This window comes from Bombina bombina, chromosome 3 (assembly GCF_027579735.1).
Source record: "Bombina bombina isolate aBomBom1 chromosome 3, aBomBom1.pri, whole genome shotgun sequence".
Taxonomy (NCBI): domain Eukaryota; kingdom Metazoa; phylum Chordata; class Amphibia; order Anura; family Bombinatoridae; genus Bombina; species Bombina bombina.
The window spans coordinates 502597349-502619500 of record NC_069501.1 but is presented as its reverse complement, the minus strand read 5'-3'; the positions used below and the strand labels follow the sequence as shown (position 1 = coordinate 502619500).

Below are 22152 nucleotides of genomic sequence, written 5' to 3'. Positions count from 1 at the left end.
GTTTGGGAAACTTTGCCCCTCCTGGTAGGAATGTATATCCCATACGTCACTAGCTCATGGACTCTTGTTAATATGAAAGAAATGAATTTATCAGGTAAGTTCTTACATAAATTATGTTTTCTCTCTTCAGAGGTGTAGTTCCTTTGAGGGAACTCTCCGGTGTGTGGGAGGTGGAACCGCATGTTTTTTCTTCGGTTCGGACATTGGTCGACTTTTTAATTTGTTCTTTCCTAAGGGCTATTGGCCCTATGTTGAAACTTAGTGGGTTGACTCACAAGTTTTCCTTGGATCTCGTGCCTTCTCGTGTGTCTCTAGCTTGAAGTAGCTGTGTCTACTTTTCCACCTTTTGTGGATCGGTCTTTGGTTACCTTGTTCCCCTGCTTCAGATCTGCCGTTTTTTAGGCTGGTCTGGCTGGGGGTACGATCTGAGATCTGTTGTTCGTCCGCAGGTCTTTGGGGGGCCAGTGGACTTTTGGTTAGTCTGGGGCCTTAGTTTGCCTGATGGGTGCCCTCTGTCTGGGAAGGTGGGCAATTTGGTATTTGCTCTTTTTGGCACTTTTCCTTGCGGATGTCTTGGATCTTTTACTGAGGATGGTGAGTTTTGGGACTCAGGCATTTTTTCCTGGGTTCCCTACCGTATCTTTGTTACTCAGTTTTTCTGAGTTCGATGTCAATGACTTGGTTTTCAACTGTCCTTTTCGATGCTTCTGTACGATCTTTGAGAGATGTTTCCTCTCCTTTGCTGTTGCCTAGTGGTTCTTCCCGGGCTCAGCGTCATTTACTTTGGTGCTTGGGATCCTTAGGGGTTCTGGGGTTTTGGAATCTCTTCTTTGTTTACAGGAGATTGTTCCTTTAGAGGATATTTATACCTTTTGGGTATCCTGTTGGCTCCCTTTATCCTCTTCTTTTTGGGGATTTGTACTAGTACAAGGAGTGTGGGACTGCCTACAGGGCGACGGTCCTTTTGGAGGAGTGTTGGACAGTGAGTCTGTTTAAGGTTGGGCTTTGGACTGTCTATGAGTCTGTGTCCTTGGGGGTCTTTTTCACTCTAATTTTTCTGCCCGGCTCTGACGAAGCGGGGTTGGGATGGGTTGTGTTTTTCTGGCTTGGTGCCCTCAGAATGGGCAGCCTATTTTAACCTTCCCGTTTTGGCATTCAGTGTCCTCTATAGCTTGGGTATGGTTTTCCCAAAAGTAATGAATGCAGCTGTGGACTCTTTCCATTTATGAAGAAAAACTTAAACGGACACTAAACCCAAATTTTTTCTTTTGTGATTCAGATAGATCATGACATTTTAAGCAACTTTCTAATTTACTCCTATTATCAAATTTTCTTCATTCTCTTGGTATCTTTATTTGAAATGCAAGAATGTAAGTTTAGATGCCGGCCTATTTTTGGTGAACAACCTGGGTTGTCCTTGCTGATTGGTGGATAAATTCATCCACCAATAAAAAAAGGCTATCCAGAGTTCTGAACCCCAAAAAAGCTTAGATGTGTTCTTTTTCAAAAAAAGATAGCAAAAGAACGAAGAAAAATTGATAATAGGAGTAAATTAGAAAGTTGCTTAAAATGCCTGCTCTATCTGAATCACGAAAGAAATAATTTGGGTTCAGTGTCCCTTTAAATTATGTCTACCTGGGGGCGGAGCCTGGAGGAGCTAAGGAATGGAAGTGTAGGTGAAGAGCTCCGTGCAGCATATAGGGCATATTAGTTAAAAGAGTGATGTAGGAGGTAAGAAAACAAGCAAAAGAGGAGCCACAAGTGAGGTATAACATCAGCCATAATTCTAAGCAAGTCGCAACCCCTCGGCAATAAATAGCCTTATAGCGGAGGTGAGAGCAGCAGCAGCTCAGCCGCCATTGTTACAGCCCACGTGGCGCCGCTGGCGACACGGCTCTCAGAGAGAGGATGCCCAGCTGAACGGAGGTGACCGGAGGAGTAAGCAGTAGAGACACCTAAGTCTGCCGACACTAAGTAGGAGTGGGAGAGCAGTGAAGGGAGATTGGAGGATTGAGAGAGAACGGCACCTGCAGCTCCTAAGCACCGGAACAGGTACATATGAAGGGCTAAACTATAAGGATGAAATAGACTGGGCAATCCAGCTGCCTGACCTGTGGTGAGCCTGAGGGGTAGGGGTGAGGGGGACATATCTGCCCAATATATAAGGGGCTTTTGCAAGACAGAGGGACACTGATCCTAAAAGCACGTAGCAGAAAGACAGGCCCATACGCCAGGTAGCAGATCAGGTCACGTGGGAAGCCATCTTCTTTTATTATATATCTGCATGCCCTAGCCTCTACCCCTCTGCAGCCACGGGGAGGTTAACAATGACACCGCTTTGTGGATAGTGAAGCTGGTGAGCCACATAGAAGCCATGACTGGAAAAGTTGCCAGTTGAACTTTGCAGCACCAAAGATCTAAAAGTTTATTCAGGAATGCAGGGGCTGACAGCTTGATTATGCAAATTAGTAGAGGCCACGCAGATGATACAAATCCAGATACTTCATAAAGATTGTATGAGAACTTATCTATTACACTCCATGCCAGACATTACTGCTCTCTAGAGACTTCACTATGCCCCTTTAATACCAAGCAGCACAATATATATATAGAGGAAGAGTTTTTGCAACATATTGGCCTGTTAAAAGTATACTATATACAGGAAGGTGTTTGAGGAATTACTATATACATCTTTGGCAGGCATAGAGACTCTGACACTCTGTTTATAGATGGACACTCTGTTCCCCTGAAAAATAAAATTATTATACCATGCACCACATCTGACTGGGAGACAGGGGCAGGCTAAGATGGCGGCCAGAAAAAATAACAAAACGCCTTCACTAAATAAACAATCTACAGCTAACCTCTTCTTTAAACCCTTGAAAGGAGATAAATTAACGGATATTCAAACACAAGATTCAGATGAAGAAGGGGAGGTAGAGGAAGGCGCTAAGGAAAAATTGGAAGATTCAAGGCCCTTAACCAAAGCAGATTTGGATCACCTGGTTTCCAAGCAGGACATTAATGTCAATTTTGAGAGACTGATAGAAAAAATGGAAACTTTGCAAAACTCTGTAACTAACAGCATAACGGAATTAAAACAAGAGATAGTGGACTTGGGTTCACGTGTAAACACTCTAGAGGAAAATGGTGACTCAATGGTGGAGGATCTGAACGCAGTAACGGATAAAGTTACTTCTCAACAATCAGAAATAGAAGATATTTACGACAAACTAGAGGATCTGGAGAATCGCAGCCGAAGATCTAATCTCAGATTAAAAGGAGTCCCAGAATCGATAGGCCCTAAAGACCTGAATAAATATTTGCTCAATCTCTTCCGGAGCATCACTGGGTCGGGAGGAGAGGAGAGCTTCCAAATGGAAAGGGCACATAGGGCACTTCGGCCTAAACCGAAGGGAGACGAACCACCCAGGGATATCATCATCAAGATGCTGCGCTTTAAGGAGAGGGAAGAAATACTGGCAGCGGCGAGGAAGAATCCCACCTTTAAGTACCAGGGGAACATCATCCAGTTTTTTCAGGACTTATGCCTAAGGACCCTACAAAGAAGAAGTTCCCTAAGACCGCTGACTTCCTTGTTAAGGAAAAATCAAGTACCATATAGATGGGGCTTTCCGTTTGCTCTCCATATAACATGGGAAAACAGGACATTCTCTATCAAAGATCCTCGAGAGATACCAGAAATCTGTCGTAGGATGAAGATGGACCCTCCAGCTGCTCTGCAGCAGGATGCCACTCCTATTCAACCCAGTCAGGGGGGAAGCCCTCGTCAAAAGCAATGGTCTAGGATACCAGAGAAGAAGCGGAAGACCTGATCACACAAGTTTATGGAGGAGTTTTCTTTTCTTCATTTTTTCTTTTTTCCCTCTTCTGCTGAAAGATGGGGGAATACTGCTTTTTATTTTCTCATTTTTCCCTCTGAAGCAGAGGGGATGGCTCTGTACTACCGGGGCTTACAAGGACACACTTAAAGAACCAGATAAGTACAATGATATTATGCAAATGTTTTGTTTTCCAGGTTTTATAGGTTCCTAGTACATAAGAAACGGAGGAGAGGGGGAAAGATGTTTATCTTTTTGGGCCTGCTCTGGGGGACTAGCTCCACAGACAAGGTGATTATGACTGTAGACATGGACATATCTCCTTAATGTATCCCCCTCTCCACATAGCAGGTATCAAGGAAGGACAATTCGTTGCAACTTTTAGGCCTGCTACAGTGCATGTTTAAAATAATCTTAAATTGTTTTGTTTTACATCCAGAAAGGCAAACCTCATTGTTATGTTTTGCTTTCTCTTTCTTTTTATTCTTACCTATACTTCAGATGTATACTATGCCATAATGATTAAGCAATGCTACTGACTGCACATAGGTATACAAAGTGTTGAAATCCTGAAGGGATTATCAAAGTTTTTGTTGCTATGTTTACATTTTTTTTTGTTTCATTTATGTTTTTTTTAAACCAGGTGTTTCCTAACAGGTGTAACAAAGGGAGGTTAGGGAAGTCTAGACGTAAGAGGAAAATACAGGTATCAGGGAATACGGTTGGTAGGAAGATTTTCGGGGGGTTGGATAGATTTTCTAAGATAAGATATATTAAGAGGATGGAAAGGAAGACGAAAGGGATTGATGATGTCACATAATATAAAACTAATTTCCCAAAATGTTAGGGGCTTAAACACAGATACTAAAAGACGGACGGCAATGACACAGTACCTGAGATTAAAAGCAAACATTATATTTCTTCAAGAAACGCATTTCTTGGCGCAGACAATTCCTAGATACTGGACACAGCAGTTCCCCCATCATTTCCACTCTACTACAGAAACAAAAAAAAGAGGGGTGACAATCCTAGTACACAAATCCTTAGATTTTATACTAGACAGTGAAATTAGGGATACGGAAGGTAGATTTGTGATAGTTAGAGGCACAATTCAGAACACTAAGGTTACTTTGTGTAATGTATATGCACCCAACGAGACACAAAATACTTTCTTTGAAAAAATCTCGCAACATCTAACCCAGTGGTCACAAGACAGAATAATCTTAGGGGGAGACTTTAATGTATCCATGACCTCTTACTCTGGAGGGGAAATGAAGAGACAGTCAAATAAACAACATCGACATAATTCAATAGTTAAGTCAATTAGGGAATCCCTGGGAGCGCACAACCTCATGGACTCGTGGGTGGCAGTGGGTAACTCTGCACATGAATACACATATTACTCACCAGCACATAACTCCTATTCTACCCTTGACTATATTTTTGTGAGTCAAATATTGATTCCTAACTTAGTTGCATCAAATACGCAGGCGTGCGTGTGGTCTGACCACTCCTTAGTAATTCTAGAACTAGCAGGCATTTTACATTTTACTCGCCCAAGGTCATGGACATATAACCCAACACTCCTTAGGAACCCAGCGGTATACGAAAGGATTAGAATAGCATTGAGGGAATATTGGCAGGTTAACGTTGGATCTACGGGGGACCCGTTAGTGGTCTGGGCTGCACACAAACCTGTGTTGAGGGGCTTGCTTATTAAAGAAAAATCAGTGATAGTAAGACAATCAACACAAAAAGTGAACACACTCCAGAGGGAGGTAGAAACACTAGAGCGAGAGCATAGACGTACTTTAGCCTCGGGAACGTACAAGTCCCTTCAATATAAACGAAAAGAACTATCCACAATTCTAAAAGAAAATTCAATTAGGGCTGCTTTGAGATTGAGGGCACATTACTATGTATATGCAAATAAGCCTGATAAATACTTGGCATATAAGTTGAGGGAGAGAACCAAATTGTTTGCTATACCCTCTGTATATAGACAGGACGGGGCTCCCACTTCTAACCCCCAAGAGATAACAGAAGCTTTTGCACAATACTATGAGAATCTTTATGATGGAAAAAAGGTAGCTCCGGGGGATCTCACTCGGCAGACAAATGAACTTTTAGGACAGGCCAAACTAGCGTTGATCCAGGATTCGGACCTTGAAGTACTTAATAAGGACATTACAGCTATGGAAATACTGACAGTAATCAGAGACCTTAAAACGGGAAAAGCACCAGGCCCAGATGGTTTGACGGGGGAATACTATAAATTATTTAAGAGAGAGTTACTACCCCATTTGTTGACTTTTTGCAATGGTATACTAGCGGGAGGGAAACTACCTAAATATATGTTACAAGCTAAGATAGTGGTGATACCAAAAGTAGGGAAAAACCCGAAATATTGTCAAAATTATAGGCCCATCTCCTTGATTAATACAGATCTCAAGATATTCACTAAAATTATAGCTAACAGACTTAAATTGATTTTACCAACATTAATTCATAAAGATCAAGTTGGATTCATTAAGGATAGGGAAGCCCCAGACAATGTGAGAAGAATTTTGACTCTAGTAGATTACTTAAAACAGACTACGACGCCATCACTACTTCTATCACTTGATGCGGAAAAGGCGTTTGATAGGGTAGACTGGTCCTATATGTTTAAAGTCCTGGAAAGTATGGGTTTTAAGGGGGCATTTATGAAGGCACTTACTGCTATATACTCAAGGCCGACGGCGGTGGTGGGAGCAGCAGGATATATCTCAAGGTCCATTGATATTTTAAACGGGACCCGTCAAGGGTGCCCACTCTCGCCACTTTTATTTGCCATCAGTATAGAACCACTAGCAGCACTTATTAGACAATCAGTGGATGTGTCTGGGGTACGGGTGACCAACGACGAATATAAATTGACATTATTTGCGGATGATGTCTTACTGACATTAACCAGACCCTTGATTTCTTTACCTAACCTGTATAATATATTAGGAAAATTTGCAGAAATTTCAGGTTACAAAGTTAACCTGGATAAATGCGAGGCTTTGCCGATCTGCCTCCCAGCACATACAAAGAAGTCGATAGAATTGAATTTCAATATCACATGGGCAAAAACTCACATCACTTATTTAGGGATCAAGATGAATAGCACCTTCTCAGATCTATATAGATTAAATTATGTACCCCTATATAAAGCTATCAGAAGAGATCTTAATAACTGGAAAAAGGGCAGATTCTCATGGTACGGGAGACTCATGGCACTAAAAATGAATGTCCTACCCAGGATTTTGTATCTTTTTAGAACTCTGCCGATTGGGATCCCCCTAGCAGATCTAAACGCCTTACAAGCAGATTTATTTCGGTTCCTGAGAGGAGACGGGAAAGCAAGAATAGCGTCACAGATACTGAAACAGCATAGACAGATGGGGGGAGTGGGGGTCCCGAACCTGGTGGACTATTACCAGGCCTCCAGGCTGGCACAATCTGTCATTATGGAGAAAAATTTTCAGGGGGTTATCTGGCCAAAAATAGAGGCAGATATTGAAGGTTGTGAGAGCTCAGCAGATATTTTATGTGATCCCTTATGGAACACAAAACAACTTGCATACAGATCACCAGTGACACAGGAAGCATTACACACCTGGCACAAGATAACCAAACAGATACATTTATTTAGCCCTTACTCTCTATTACTACCCTTAAAGTTTCTGTTACCTATGGATCTTAGAAAAGCAGTGGGAAAATGGGAAAATAAGGGTCTTTATAGGGTTGCAGATTTCCTGAGTGGGACATCAATCCTTACATTTAACCAGATTAGGGATAAAATTCTACCATACACACTGAACTGGTTTCTTTACCTGCAGATTTCATCTGCTATCTCCAAATACAGGGCAAATAGATCAAACCAACCTTTCACCGCTCTAGAAAAGATATGTAGCACAGAATCTAGGGAAAAACATGTTATATCTCAGATATCTTTGGTGCTACAAGGAAAGAAGACTACCCTTAAGTCTCCCCTTATGGAGAGATGGGAGAGAGATGTGGGAGAGGTGAGAGAACAGAAAAATTGGGAAAAGATTATATCAGACACTGGGAAGGGGATACTTAGTGCAGATATGAAAGAAAATTGTATGAAGGTAACCTTTAGGTGGTACCTTACGCCGGAAAGGACAGCTCACATTCCCACTATGAATAGTGCCCTTTGCTACAGAGGGTGTGGGGAGCGAGGGACGTATAGACATATGTGGTGGGACTGCTCACGAGTACGACCACTCTGGGATAGGCTTTCGAGGCTAATTAGTGATACATTGGATGAAAGAATCGAATTAACAATAACTCAGGCACTTCTGCACGAAAAGGTGGGTACACTGAACTCTGCGATCAACACTTTTATTAGGACACTTTGTACATGCCTACGTATATGCATAGCCAGACACTGGAAGGTAACTGCGCCGGGATGGGCGGAGGTATTGGATAAGATAAAAGATATCTATATCATGTCAGAATTAGCAGCATGGGCACAAGGGAACACGGAGCAGTTTCAGAAAGTATGGTTTTACTGGATCTTGAAAGGCCACACCAATTCACACACCACTCAAGAAAGAGATGAGAGAGAAAGTTCAGGAAGGTAGGGTAGATAAGATAGGTACAGGGAGAATCCTTTACGTATTGGTAACTCATATCTAGAAAGACCGGACATTCTTGACCTCTAGTATAGTTCAGCTGACAAATTCTTATTCCTCTTAAACGGAGAGATGACAAAATAATAGATTAAAAGAATCAGTGGGACACCTGAGGAGATGGGAAACACCTGGAGGGGGGAGGAGGGAGGGTAGGGGGAGTTGAGTGTTTTAGTTTTTGATGTTCTGTTAACTATCTGTTTTTATAAAGGGGATGGAGGTATGAGACCTGCCAGACCCAGTATGTTGAGAAATGTACACTTGACGTCAGTGAGGGGATGTCACAGTTTTATCTGTTTGATATAAGTGTATACGGTGATCCACCCTTTTTCAATGCCTATGATTTGTATGTTGTTCATCAGAAATTGATTAAAAAAAATATTTCAATTAAATTATGTCTATCTGATCATTTTCTTTTCTTCAGATGGAAAGAGTCCACAGCTCCCCACCCGTCTTTTATGTGGGGTGTCTTATTCTTTATTCTTCTGGCACCTTTTCACCCTGATATTTCTTCTACTGTTCCTTGTTTCTCGGCAGAATGACTGGGGGATGAGGGAAGTGGGAGGAGTATTTAAACCTTTGGCTGGGGTGTCTTTGCCTCCTCCTGGTGGCCAGGGTCTTATTTCCCAAAAGTAATGAATGCAGCTGTGGACTCTTTCCATCTGAAGAAAAGAAAATGATCAGGTAAGCATAATTTAAGTTTTTTATTTTATTTTTGTTCCTAATAGACCACAGCAAGGTAAATAAATAAAACCCTCGAGAGGGTTTCATGGGAAGTGTACCTGTATTGTAAAACAATGCACATTTTGCTAACAGAGGCTTTTCAACATTTTTGTTTGCAGATTTTTGCAGTGTAATGTAATTTCTGATGTGTATTAAAGGGATAGGAAACCCCAAACTTTTATTTCATTATTTGGATAGGACATACAATTTAAAACCACTTTACAATTGACTTCTATTATCAAATTTGCTTCACTCTCTTGTTATCCTTTGCTGAAAGAACAGCATTGCCCTACTGGCAGCTAGCTAAACACATCTAGTTAGCCAATCACAAGAGACAAATGATTGCATGGACCAATCAGCAGCTAGCTCCAACTAGTGTATGATATGTGCTTATTCTTTTTCAACAAGGGATACCAAGAGAACGAAGCACATGTGAAAATAGAAGTGAATTTAAAAGTCTTAAAATGACCTGCTCTATCTAAATCATGCAAGTTTTATTTTGACTTTTCTGTCCCTTTAATAATGACTTTTAACATTTTTAATGTTCTTATATTGATCTTCATTGTGTTTTGTCTAACACATGTTTAATTGTTTTTTTTTTTTTTTTCCATGTTTTGTTTTAGCTGTGTTTTGCCCTGACTTTATGTTCCGCATTTTGGGTAAGTTCTATCTCCCATCCTTGTAATCTCCAGTGCTTTCTGATACACACTCTCTTCCTTATAGAGATATTTTTATTTCTTCTTATTTTTTTATTTTTATTTTAGCCTTCATTCTCCATCTGAACAAACACTATATTCTCACGTGCAAATAAAAGAAACCCTGAAAATATAGCGTTGCTGCCCCTAAAAAAGATCTAGCCCAGTCCTTTAAAGATAGAAAAAATACAAAGAGAAAAGGGGTACGCTTGTAATTAGTAAGCTATAAGATGAAATTGTTAAACGTGATTAAATGTGTAATCTGCTTCGTTATACTGTAAATAAACCTTTTGCAATCAATGATGCAATTTACCCTTTTGAATCTGTTGTGCCAACTGTTAAAACAATTTATTAAAACACATTTAAAAACCTATGAAATATTTTACAGCCACCGGTGGTTTCCTAACATAAATAATTAAAAACAAAATTTCAAAATCGCTAAAAAGTTGCTGCTTGTAAGTGTATCTAGCTATTATAGCTACTTGAAAGAGTAGTCTTGTTATATACAATGTAACCAATACTAGTGCATATAATATCAATCTCTTTGGAAAAATGTAATAGTCTTTAGTGGTACGGCAGTAATACTTAGTCCAAACCTATAGGTTGCTTTCAAAAAAGGTGAACTTAGCAATTATTTAGAGGACCATTAGATTTAGGATTGATGTAAATAATAAAGCAGTTCTTTATCCAATCTATGTGGTAATGATGCGATATCCTAATGTAGGACAATAAGACTCACCGGAATCCGAAAAAACATGTTTTTCTCCTAATGTAGGACAATAAGACTACTACATTCTCCTCTCTAGATACCTTCTGAAAGAAACCACATGCTTTAAGGAATTAAAGCATGTGGTTTATAAATTATGTACACTTTTTTTTATTTTTTTAAAACATATTTCTCCAACATAGGTGTGTCCGGTCCACGGCGTCATCCTTACTTGTGGGGATATTCTCTTCCCCAACAGGAAATGGCAAAGAGCCCAGCAAAGCTGGTCACATGATCCCTCCTAGGCTCCGCCTTCCCCAGTCATTCTCTTTGCCGTTGTACAGGCAACATCTCCACGGAGATGGCTTAGAGTTTTTTAGTGTTTAACTGTAGTTTTTATTATTCAATCAAGAGTTTGTTATTTTAAAATAGTGCTGGTATGTACTATTTACTCTGAAACAGAAAAGAGATGAAGATTTCTGTTTGTAAGAGGAAAATGATTTTAGCAACCGTTACTAAAATCGATGGCTGTTTCCACACAGGACTGTTGAGAGGAATTAACTTCAGTTGGGGGAACAGTGAGCAGACTTTTGCTGCTTGAGGTATGACACATTCTAACAAGACGATGTAATGCTGGAAGCTGTCATTTTCCCTATGGGATCCGGTAAGCCATTTTTATTACAGAAAGAAAAAAAGGGCTTCACAAGGGCTTTTTAAGACTGTAGACATTTTCTGGGCTAAATCGATTTATATATAAACATATTTTATACTCCATAGCCTTGAGGAATTATTTTAATCTTGGGAATTATGTAAAATAACCGGCAGGCACTGTATTGGACACCTTATTCTCTAGGGGCTTTCCCTAATCATAGGCAGAGTCTCATTTTCGCGCCTCTATTGCGCACTTGTTTTTGAGAAGCATGACATGCAGATGCATGTGTGAGGAGCTCTGATACATAGAAAAGACTTTCTGAAGGCGTCATTTGGTATCGTATTCCCCTTTGGGCTTGGTTGGGTCTCAGCAAAGCAGATACCAGGGACTGTAAAGGGGTTAAATATAAAAACGGCTCCGGTTCCGTTATTTTAAGGGTTAAAGCTTACTTTTAAGGCTTTAAGACACTGTGGTGAAATTTTGGTGAATTTTGAACAATTCCTTCATACTTTTTCGCAATTGCAGTAATAAAGTGTGTTCAGTTTAAAATTTAAAGTGACAGTAACGGTTTATTTTAAAACGTTTTTTGTAATTTGTTATCAAGTTTTTGCCTGTTTAACATGTCTGAACTACCAGATAGACTGTGTTCTGAATGTGGGGAAGCCAAGGTTCCTTCTCATTTAAATAGATGTGATTTATGTGACACAAAATTTAGAGAAAATGATGCCCAAGATGATTCCTCAAGTGAGGGGAGTAAGCATGGTACTGCATCATCCCCTCCTTCGTCTACACTAGTCTTGCCCACACAGGAGGCCCCTAGTACATCTAGCGCGCCAATACTCCTTACTATGCAACAATTAACGGCTGTAATGGATAATTCTATCAAAAACATTTCTCCAACATAGGTGTGTCCGGTCCACGGCGTCATCCTTACTTGTGGGATATTCTCCTCCCCAACAGGAAATGGCAAAGAGCCCAGCAAAGCTGGTCACATGATCCCTCCTAGGCTCCGCCTACCCCAGTCATTCTCTTTGCCGTTGTACAGGCAACATCTCCACGGAGATGGCTTAGAGTTTTTTAGTGTTTAACTGTAGTTTTTCATTATTCAATCAAGAGTTTGTTATTTTCAAATAGTGCTGGTACGTACTATTTACTCAGAAACAGAAAAGAGATGAAGAATTCTGTTTGTATGAGGAAAATGATTTTAGCAACCGTAACTAAAATCCATGGCTGTTCCACACAGGACTGTTGAGAGCAATTAACTTCAGTTGGGGGAACAGTTTGCAGTCCTTTGCTGCTTGAGGTATGACACATTCTAACAAGACGATGTAATGCTGGAAGCTGTCATTTTCCCTATGGGATCCGGTAAGCCATGTTTATTACGATTGTAAATAAGGGCTTCTCAAGGGCTTATTTAGACTGTAGACCTTTTTTTGGGCTAAATCGATTGATATTAACACTTATTTAGCCTTGAGGAATCATTTATTCTGGGTATTTTGATATAATAATATCGGCAGGCACTGTTTTAGACACCTTATTCTTTAGGGGCTTTCCCTAAGCATAGGCAGAGTCTCATTTTCGCGCCGGTGTTGCGCACTTGTTTTTGAGAGGCATGGCATGCAGTCGCATGTGAGAGGAGCTCTGATACTTATAAAAGACTTCTGAAGGCGTCATTTGGTATCGTATTCCCCTTTGGGTTTGGTTGGGTCTCAGCAAAGCAGATACCAGGGACTGTAAAGGGGTTAAAGCTTAAAACGGCTCCGGTTCCGTTATTTTAAGGGTTAAAGCTTCCAAAATTGGTGTGCAATATTTTCAAGGCTTTAAGACACTGTGGTGAAAGTTTGGTGAATTTTGAACAATTCCTTCATGTTTTTTCGCAATTGCAGTAATAAAGTGTGTTCAGTTTAAAATTTAAAGTGACAGTAACGGTTTTATTTCAAAACGTTTTTTGTACTTTCTTATCAAGTTTATGCCTGTTTAACATGTCTGAACTACCAGATAGACTGTGTTCTGAATGTGGGGAAGCCAGAATTCCTATTCATTTAAATAAATGTGATTTATGTGATAATGACAATGATGCCCAAGATGATTCCTCAAGTGAGGGGAGTAAGCATGGTACTGCATCATTCCCTCCTTCGTCTACACGAGTCTTGCCCACTCAGGAGGCCCCTAGTACATCTAGCGCGCCAATACTCCTTACTATGCAACAATTAACGGCTGTAATGGATAATTCTGTCAAAAACATTTTAGCCAAAATAAACCCTTGTCAGCGTAAGCGTGGATGCTCTGTTTTAGTTACTGAAGAGCATGACGACGCTGATATTAATATCTCTGAAGGGCCCCTAACCCAATCTGAGGGGGCCAGGGAGGTTTTGTCTGAGGGAGAAATTACTGATTTAGGGAACATTTCTCAGCAGGCTGAATCTGATGTGATTACTTTTAAATTTAAATTGGAACATCTCCGCATTTTGCTTAAGGAGGTATTATCCACTCTGGATGATTGTGAAAATTTGGTCATCCCAGAGAAACTATGTAAAATGGACAAGTTCCTAGAGGTGCCGGGGCTCCCAGAAGCTTTTCCTATACCCAAGCGGGTGGCGGACATTGTTAATAAAGAATGGGAAAGGCCCGGTATTCCTTTCGTCCCTCCCCCCATATTTAAAAAATTGTTTCCTATGGTCGACCCCAGAAAGGACTTATGGCAGTCAGTCCCCAAGGTCGAGGGAGCGGTTTCTACTTTAAACAAACGCACCACTATTCCCATAGAGGATAGTTGTGCTTTCAAAGATCCTATGGATAAAAAATTAGGTTTGCTTAAAAAGATGTTTGTTCAGCAGGGTTACCTTCTACAACCCATTTCATGCATTGTCCCTGTCACTACAGCCGCATATTTCTGGTTTGATGAACTGATTAAGGTGCTCGATAGTGACTCTCCTCCTTATGAGGAGATTATGGACAGAGTCAATGCTCTCAAATTGGCTAATTCTTTCACTCTAGACGCCTCTTTGCAATTGGCTAAGTTAGCGGCTAAGAATTCTGGGTTTGCTATTGTGGCGCGCAGAGCGCTTTGGTTGAAATCTTGGTCGGCTGATGCGTCTTCCAAGAACAAGCTACTAAACATTCCTTTCAAGGGGAAAACGCTGTTGGTCCTGACTTGAAAGAGATTATCTCTGATATCACTGGGGGTAAGGGCCATGCCCTTCCTCAGGATCGGCCTTTCAAGGCAAAAAATAGACCTAATTTTCGTCCCTTTCGTAAAAACGGACCAGCCCAAGGTGCTACGTCCTCTAAGCAAGAGGGTAATACTTCTCAGGCCAAGCCAGCTTGGAGACCAATGCAAGGCTGGAACAAGGGAAAGCAGGCCAAGAAACCTGCCACTGCTACCAAGACAGCATGAAATATCGGCCCCCGATCCGGGACCGGATCTGGTGGGGGGCAGACTCTCTCTCTTCGCTCAGGCTTGGGCAAGAGATGTTCTGGATCCTTGGGCGCTAGAAATAGTCTCCCAGGGTTATCTTCTGGAATTCAAGGGACTTCCCCCAAGGGGGAGGTTCCACAGGTCTCAGTTGTCTTCAGACCACATAAAAAGACAGGCGTTCTTACATTGTGTAGAAGACCTGTTAAAAATGGGAGTGATTCATTCTGTTCCATTGAGAGAACAAGGGATGGGGTTCTACTCCAATCTGTTCATAGTTCCCAAAAGAGAGGGAACGTTCAGACCAATCCTAGATCTCAAGATCTTAAACAAATTTCTCAAGGTCCCATCGTTCAAGATGGAAACCATTCGAACTATCCTTCCTTCCATCCAGGAAGGTCAATTCATGACCACGGTGGATTTAAAGGATGCGTATCTACATATTCCTATCCACAAGGAACATCATCGGTTCCTAAGGTTTGCATTCCTGGACAAACATTACCAGTTCGTGGCGCTTCCTTTCGGATTAGCCACTGCTCCAAGGATTTTCACAAAGGTACTAGGGTCCCTTCTAGCGGTGCTAAGACCAAGGGGCATTGCAGTAGTACCTTACCTGGACGACATTCTGATTCAAGCGTCGTCCCTCCCTCGAGCAAAGGCTCACACGGACATCGTCCTGGCCTTTCTCAGATCGCACGGCTGGAAAGTGAACGTGGAAAAGAGTTCTCTATCCCCGTCAACAAGGGTTCCCTTCTTGGGAACAATTATAGACTCCTCAGAAATGAGGATTTTTCTAACAGAGGCCAGAAAGACAAAACTTCTGGACTCTTGTCGAATACTTCATTCCGTTCCTCTTCCTTCCGTAGCTCAGTGCATGGAAGTGATCGGGTTGATGGTTGCGGCAATGGACATAGTTCCTTTTGCGCGCATTCATCTAAGACCATTACAACTGTGCATGCTCAGTCAGTGGAATGGGGACTATACAGACTTGTCTCCAAAGATACAAGTAAATCAGAGGACCAGAGACTCACTCCGTTGGTGGCTGTCCCTGGACAACCTGTCACGAGGGATGACATTCCGCAGACCAGAGTGGGTCATTGTCACGACCGACGCCAGTCTGATGGGCTGGGGCGCGGTCTGGGGATCCCTGAAAGCTCAGGGTCTTTGGTCTCGGGAAGAATCTCTTCTACCGATAAATATTCTGGAACTGAGAGCGATATTCAATGCTCTCAAGGCTTGGCCTCAGCTAGCGAGGACCAAGTTCATACGGTTTCAATCAGACAACATGACGACTGTTGCGTACATCAACCATCAGGGGGGAACAAGGAGTTCCCTAGCGATGGAAGAAGTGACCAAGATTATTCTATGGGCGGAGTCTCACTCCTGCCACCTGTCTGCTATCCACATCCCGGGAGTGGAAAATTGGGAAGCGGATTTTCTGAGTCGTCAGACATTGCATCCGGGGGAGTGGGAACTCCATCCGGAAATCTTTGCCCAAGTCACTCAACTATGGGGCATTCCAGACATGGATCTGATGGCCTCTCGTCAGAACTTCAAAGTTCCTTGCTACGGGTCCAGATCCAGGGATCCCAAGGCGGCTCTAGTGGATGCACTAGTAGCACCTTGGATCTTCAAACTAGCTTATGTGTTCCCGCCGTTTCCTCTCATCCCCAGGCTGGTAGCCAGGATCAATCAGGAGAGGGCGTCGGTGATCTTGATAGCTCCTGCGTGGCCACGCAGGACTTGGTATGCAGATCTGGTGAATATGTCATCGGCTCCACCTTGGAAGCTACCTTTGAGACGAGACCTTCTTGTTCAGGGTCCGTTCGAACATCCGAATCTGGTTTCACTCCAGCTGACTGCTTGGAGATTGAACGCTTGATTTTATCGAAGCGAGGTTTCTCAGATTCTGTTATCGATACTCTTGTTCAGGCCAGAAAGCCTGTAACTAGAAAGATTTACCACAAAATTTGGAAAAAATATATCTGTTGGTGTGAATCTAAAGGATTCCCTTGGGACAAGGTTAAGATTCCTAGGATTCTATCCTTCCTTCAAGAAGGATTGGAAAAAGGATTATCGGCAAGTTCCCTGAAGGGACAGATTTCTGCCTTGTCGGTGTTACTTCACAAAAAACTGGCAGCTGTGCCAGATGTTCAAGCCTTTGTTCAGGCTCTGGTTAGAATCAAGCCTGTTTACAAACCTTTGACTCCTCCTTGGAGTCTCAATTTAGTTCTTTCAGTTCTTCAGGGGGTTCCGTTTGAACCCTTACATTCCGTTGATATTAAGTTATTATCTTGGAAAGTTTTGTTTTTAGTTGCAATTTCTTCTGCTAGAAGAGTTTCAGAATTATCTGCTCTGCAGTGTTCTCCTCCTTATCTGGTGTTCCATGCAGATAAGGTGGTTTTACGTACTAAACCTGGTTTTCTTCCAAAAGTTGTTTCTAACAAAAACATTAACCAGGAGATTATCGTACCTTCTCTGTGTCCGAAACCAGTTTCAAAGAAGGAACGCTTGTTGCACAATTTGGATGTTGTTCGCGCTCTAAAATTCTATTTAGATGCTACAAAGGATTTTAGACAAACATCTTCCTTGTTTGTTGTTTATTCAGGTAAAAGGAGAGGTCAAAAAGCAACTTCTACCTCTCTCTCTTTTTGGATTAAAAGCATCATCAGATTGGCTTACGAGACTGCCGGACGGCAGCCTCCCGAAAGAATCACAGCTCATTCCACTAGGGCTGTGGCTTCCACATGGGCCTTCAAGAACGAGGCTTCTGTTGATCAGATATGTAGGGCAGCGACTTGGTCTTCACTGCACACTTTTACCAAATTTTACAAGTTTGATACTTTTGCTTCTTCTGAGGCTATTTTTGGGAGAAAGGTTTTGCAAGCCGTGGTGCCTTCCATTTAGGTGACCTGATTTGCTCCCTCCCTTCATCCGTGTCCTAAAGCTTTGGTATTGGTTCCCACAAGTAAGGATGACGCCGTGGACCGGACACACCTATGTTGGAGAAAACAGAATTTATGTTTACCTGATAAATTTCTTTCTCCAACGGTGTGTCCGGTCCACGGCCCGCCCTGGTTTTTTAATCAGGTCTGATAATTTATTTTCTTTAACTACAGTCACCACGGTACCATATGGTTTCTCCTATGCTATTATTCCTCCTTACTGTCGGTCGAATGACTGGGGTAGGCGGAGCCTAGGAGGGATCATGTGACCAGCTTTGCTGGGCTCTTTGCCATTTCCTGTTGGGGAGGAGAATATCCCACAAGTAAGGATGACGCCGTGGACCGGACACACCGTTGGAGAAAGAAATTTATCAGGTAAATATAAATTCTGTTTTTAGCCAAAATGCCCACTTATCAGCGAAAGCGCGACTGCTCTGTTTTAGAAAATACTGAAGAGCATGAGGACGCTGATGATATTGGTTCTGAAGGACCCCTACCCCAGTCTGAGGGGGCCAGGGAGGTTTTGTCTGAGGGAGAAATTTCAGATTCAGGGAAAATTTCTCAACAAGCTGAACCTGATGTGATTACATTTAAATTTAAATTGGAACATCTCCGCGCTCTGCTTAAGGAGGTGTTATCCACTCTGGATGATTGTGAGAATTTGGTCATTCCAGAGAAACTATGTAAAATGGACAAGTTCCTAGAGGTCCCGGGGCCCCCCGAAGCTTTTCCTTTACCCAAGCGGGTGGCGGACATTGTAAATAAAGAATGGGAAAGGCCCGGTATACCTTTCGTCCCTCCCCCCATATTTAAAAAATTGTTTCCTATGGTCGACCCCAGAAAGGACTTATGGCAGACAGCCCCCAAGGTCGAGGGGGCGGTTTCTACTTTAAACAAACGCACCACTATACCCATAGAAGATAGTTGTGCTTTCAAAGATCCTATGGATAAAAAATTAGAAGGTTTGCTTAAAAAGATGCATAAATAAAAAGAGAGAAGCGCTCAACCTGGGAACGAACAATAGCATAATAGCTTGTTCTATGGCTAGTTACCACCCTAGAAGCAGCCTCTTTTTGCTCAATATGTGCCTTTCACAGAGAAGAACTTTCCTGTAGCATATCAGTCTGATCCTGACTTAACAGTGCAGTCCAGCCTCGAAATACCAGGCAATCCCTCTCTGAACAAGAGAAACAGCAAAACCCCAGACGTACGTTTCGGCCTATTGTGGGCCTCGTCAGTGAGGTGCAGCCATATCCCTCTAGGCACACTGAGCAACGGGTCCACGTCTGGATTCCCGCATCACACTTAGGGAGACTTCCCTAAGTGTCATAATTTGCATAAATAAAAAGAGAGAAGCGCTCAACCTGGGAACGAACAATAGCATAATAGCTTGTTCTATGGCTAGTTACCACCCTAGAAGCAGCCTCTTTTTGCTCAATATGTGCCTTTCACAGAGAAGAACTTTCCTGTAGCATATCAGTCTGATCCTGACTTAACAGTGCAGTCCAGCCCCGAAATACCAGGCAATCCCTCTCTGAACAAGAGAAACAGCAAAACCCCAGACGTACGTTTCGGCCTATTGTGGGCCTCGTCAGTGAGGTGCAGCCATATCCCTCTAGGCACACTGAGCAACGGGTCCACGTCTGGATTCCCGCATCACACTTAGGGAGACTTCCCTAAGTGTCATAATTTGCATAAATAAAAAGAGAGAAGCGCTCAACCTGGGAACGAACAATAGCATAATAGCTTGTTCTATGGCTAGTTACCACCCTAGAAGCAGCCTCTTTTTGCTCAATATGTGCCTTTCACAGAGAAGAACTTTCCTGTAGCATATCAGTCTGATCCTGACTTAACAGTGCAGTCCAGCCCCGAAATACCAGGCAATCCCTCTCTGAACAAGAGAAACAGCAAAACCCCAGACGTACGTTTCGGCCTATTGTGGGCCTCGTCAGTGAGGTGCAGCCATATCCCTCTAGGCACACTGAGCAACAGGTCCACGTCTGGATTCCCGCATCACACTTAGGGAGACTTCCCTAAGTGTCATAATTTGCATAAATAAAAAGAGAGAAGCGCTCAACCTGGGAACGAACAATAGCATAATAGCTTGTTCTATGGCTAGTTACCACCCTAGAAGCAGCCTCTTTTTGCTCAATATGTGCCTTTCACAGAGAAGAACTTTCCTGTAGCATAAGTATTTATGCAAATTATGACACTTAGGGAGACTTCCCTAAGTGTGATGCGGGAATCCAGACGTGGACCCGTTGCTCAGTGTGCCTAGAGGGATATGGCTGCACCTCACTGACGAGGCCCACAATAGGCCGAAACGTACGTCTGGGGTTTTGCTGTTTCTCTTGTTCAGAAAGGGATTGCCTGGTATTTCGGGGCTGGACTGTACTGTGAAGTCAGGATCAGACTGATATGCTACAGGAAAGTTCTTTTCTGTGAAAGGCACATATTGAGCAAAAAGAGGCTGCTTCTAGGGTGGTAACTAGCCATAGAACAAGCTATTATGCTATTGTTCGTTCCCAGGTTGAGCGCTTCTCTCTTTTTATTTATGCAAATTATGACACTTAGGGAGTCTCCCTAAGTGTGATGCGGGAATCCAGACGTGGGCCCGTTGCTCAGTGTGCCTAGAGGGATATGGCTGCACCTCACTGACGAGGCCCACAATAGGCCGAAACGTACGTCTGGGGTTTTGCTGTTTCTCTTGTTCAGAAAGGGATTGCCTGGTATTTCGGGGCTGGACTGTACTGTGAAGTCAGGATCAGACTGATATGCTACAGGAAAGTTCTTTTCTGTTAAAGGCACATATTGAGCAAAAAGAGGCTGCTTCTAGGGTGGTAACTAGCCATAGAACAAGCTATTATGCTATTGTTCGTTCCCAGGTTGAGCGCTTCTCTCTTTTTATTTATGCAAATTATGACACTTAGGGAGACTTCCCTAAGTGTGATGCGGGAATCCAGACGTGGACCCGTTGCTCAGTGTGCCTAGAGGGATATGGCTGCACCTCACTGACGAGGCCCACAATAGGCCGAAACGTACGTCTGGGGTTTTGCTGTTTCTCTTGTTCAGAGAGGGATTGCCTGGTATTTCGGGGCTGGACTGTACTGTGAAGTCAGGATCAGACTGATATGCTACAGGAAAGTTCTTCTCTGTGAAAGGCACATATTGAGCAAAAAGAGGCTGCTTCTAGGGTGGTAACTAGCCATAGAACAAGCTATTATGCTATTGTTCGTTCCCAGGTTGAGCGCTTCTCTCTTTTTATTTATGCAAATTATGACACTTAGGGAGACTTCCCTAAGTGTGATGCGGGAATCCAGACGTGGACCCGTTGCTCAGTGTGCCTAGAGGGATATGGCTGCACCTCACTGACGAGGCCCACAATAGGCCGAAACGTACGTCTGGGGTTTTGCTGTTTCTCTTGTTCAGAAAGGGATTGCCTGGTATTTCGGGGCTGGACTGTACTGTGAAGTCAGGATCAGACTGATATGCTACAGGAAAGTTCTTTTCTGTGAAAGGCACATATTGAGCAAAAAGAGGCTGCTTCTAGGGTGGTAACTAGCCATAGAACAAGCTATTATGCTATTGTTCGTTCCCAGGTTGAGCGCTTCTCTCTTTTTATTTATGCAAATTATGACACTTAGGGAGACTTCCCTAAGTGTGATGCGGGAATCCAGACGTGGACCCGTTGCTCAGTGTGCCTAGAGGGATATGGCTGCACCTCACTGACGAGGCCCACAATAGGCCGAAACGTACGTCTGGGGTTTTGCTGTTTCTCTTGTTCAGAAAGGGATTGCCTGGTATTTCGGGGCTGGACTGTACTGTGAAGTCAGGATCAGACTGATATGCTACAGGAAAGTTCTTTTCTGTTAAAGGCACATATTGAGCAAAAAGAGGCTGCTTCTAGGGTGGTAACTAGCCATAGAACAAGCTATTATGCTATTGTTCGTTCCCAGGTTGAGCGCTTCTCTCTTTTTATTTATGCAAATTATCACACTTAGGGAGACTTCCCTAAGTGTGATGCGGGAATCCAGACGTGGACCCGTTGCTCAGTGTGCCTAGAGGGATATGGCTGCACCTCACTGACGAGGCCCACAATAGGCCGAAACGTACGTCTGGGGTTTTGCTGTTTCTCTTGTTCAGAAAGGGATTGCCTGGTATTTCGGGGCTGGACTGTACTGTGAAGTCAGGATCAGACTGATATGCTACAGGAAAGTTCTTCTCTGTGAAAGGCACATATTGAGCAAAAAGAGGCTGCTTCTAGGGTGGTAACTAGCCATAGAACAAGCTATTATGCTATTGTTCGTTCCCAGGTTGAGCGCTTCTCTCTTTTTATTTATGCAAATTATGACACTTAGGGAGACTTCCCTAAGTGTGATGCGGGAATCCAGACGTGGACCCGTTGCTCAGTGTGCCTAGAGGGATATGGCTGCACCTCACTGACGAGGCCCACAATAGGCCGAAACGTACGTCTGGGGTTTTGCTGTTTCTC

General features: G+C 42.8%; 1 protein-coding gene across 1 annotated transcript in view; it reads left to right on the top strand.

The window, feature by feature from the left end:
* The window catches only part of SFT2D2 (SFT2 domain containing 2), a 267916-nt gene that overhangs the window by 166438 nt on the left and 79326 nt on the right, over nucleotides 1-22152 (top strand). Inside the window, exon 5 of the mRNA XM_053706876.1 lies at nucleotides 9871-9906. Coding sequence (XP_053562851.1) covers nucleotides 9871-9906 — 36 coding nt within the window. The remainder of the gene's footprint in view (nucleotides 1-9870; nucleotides 9907-22152) is intronic.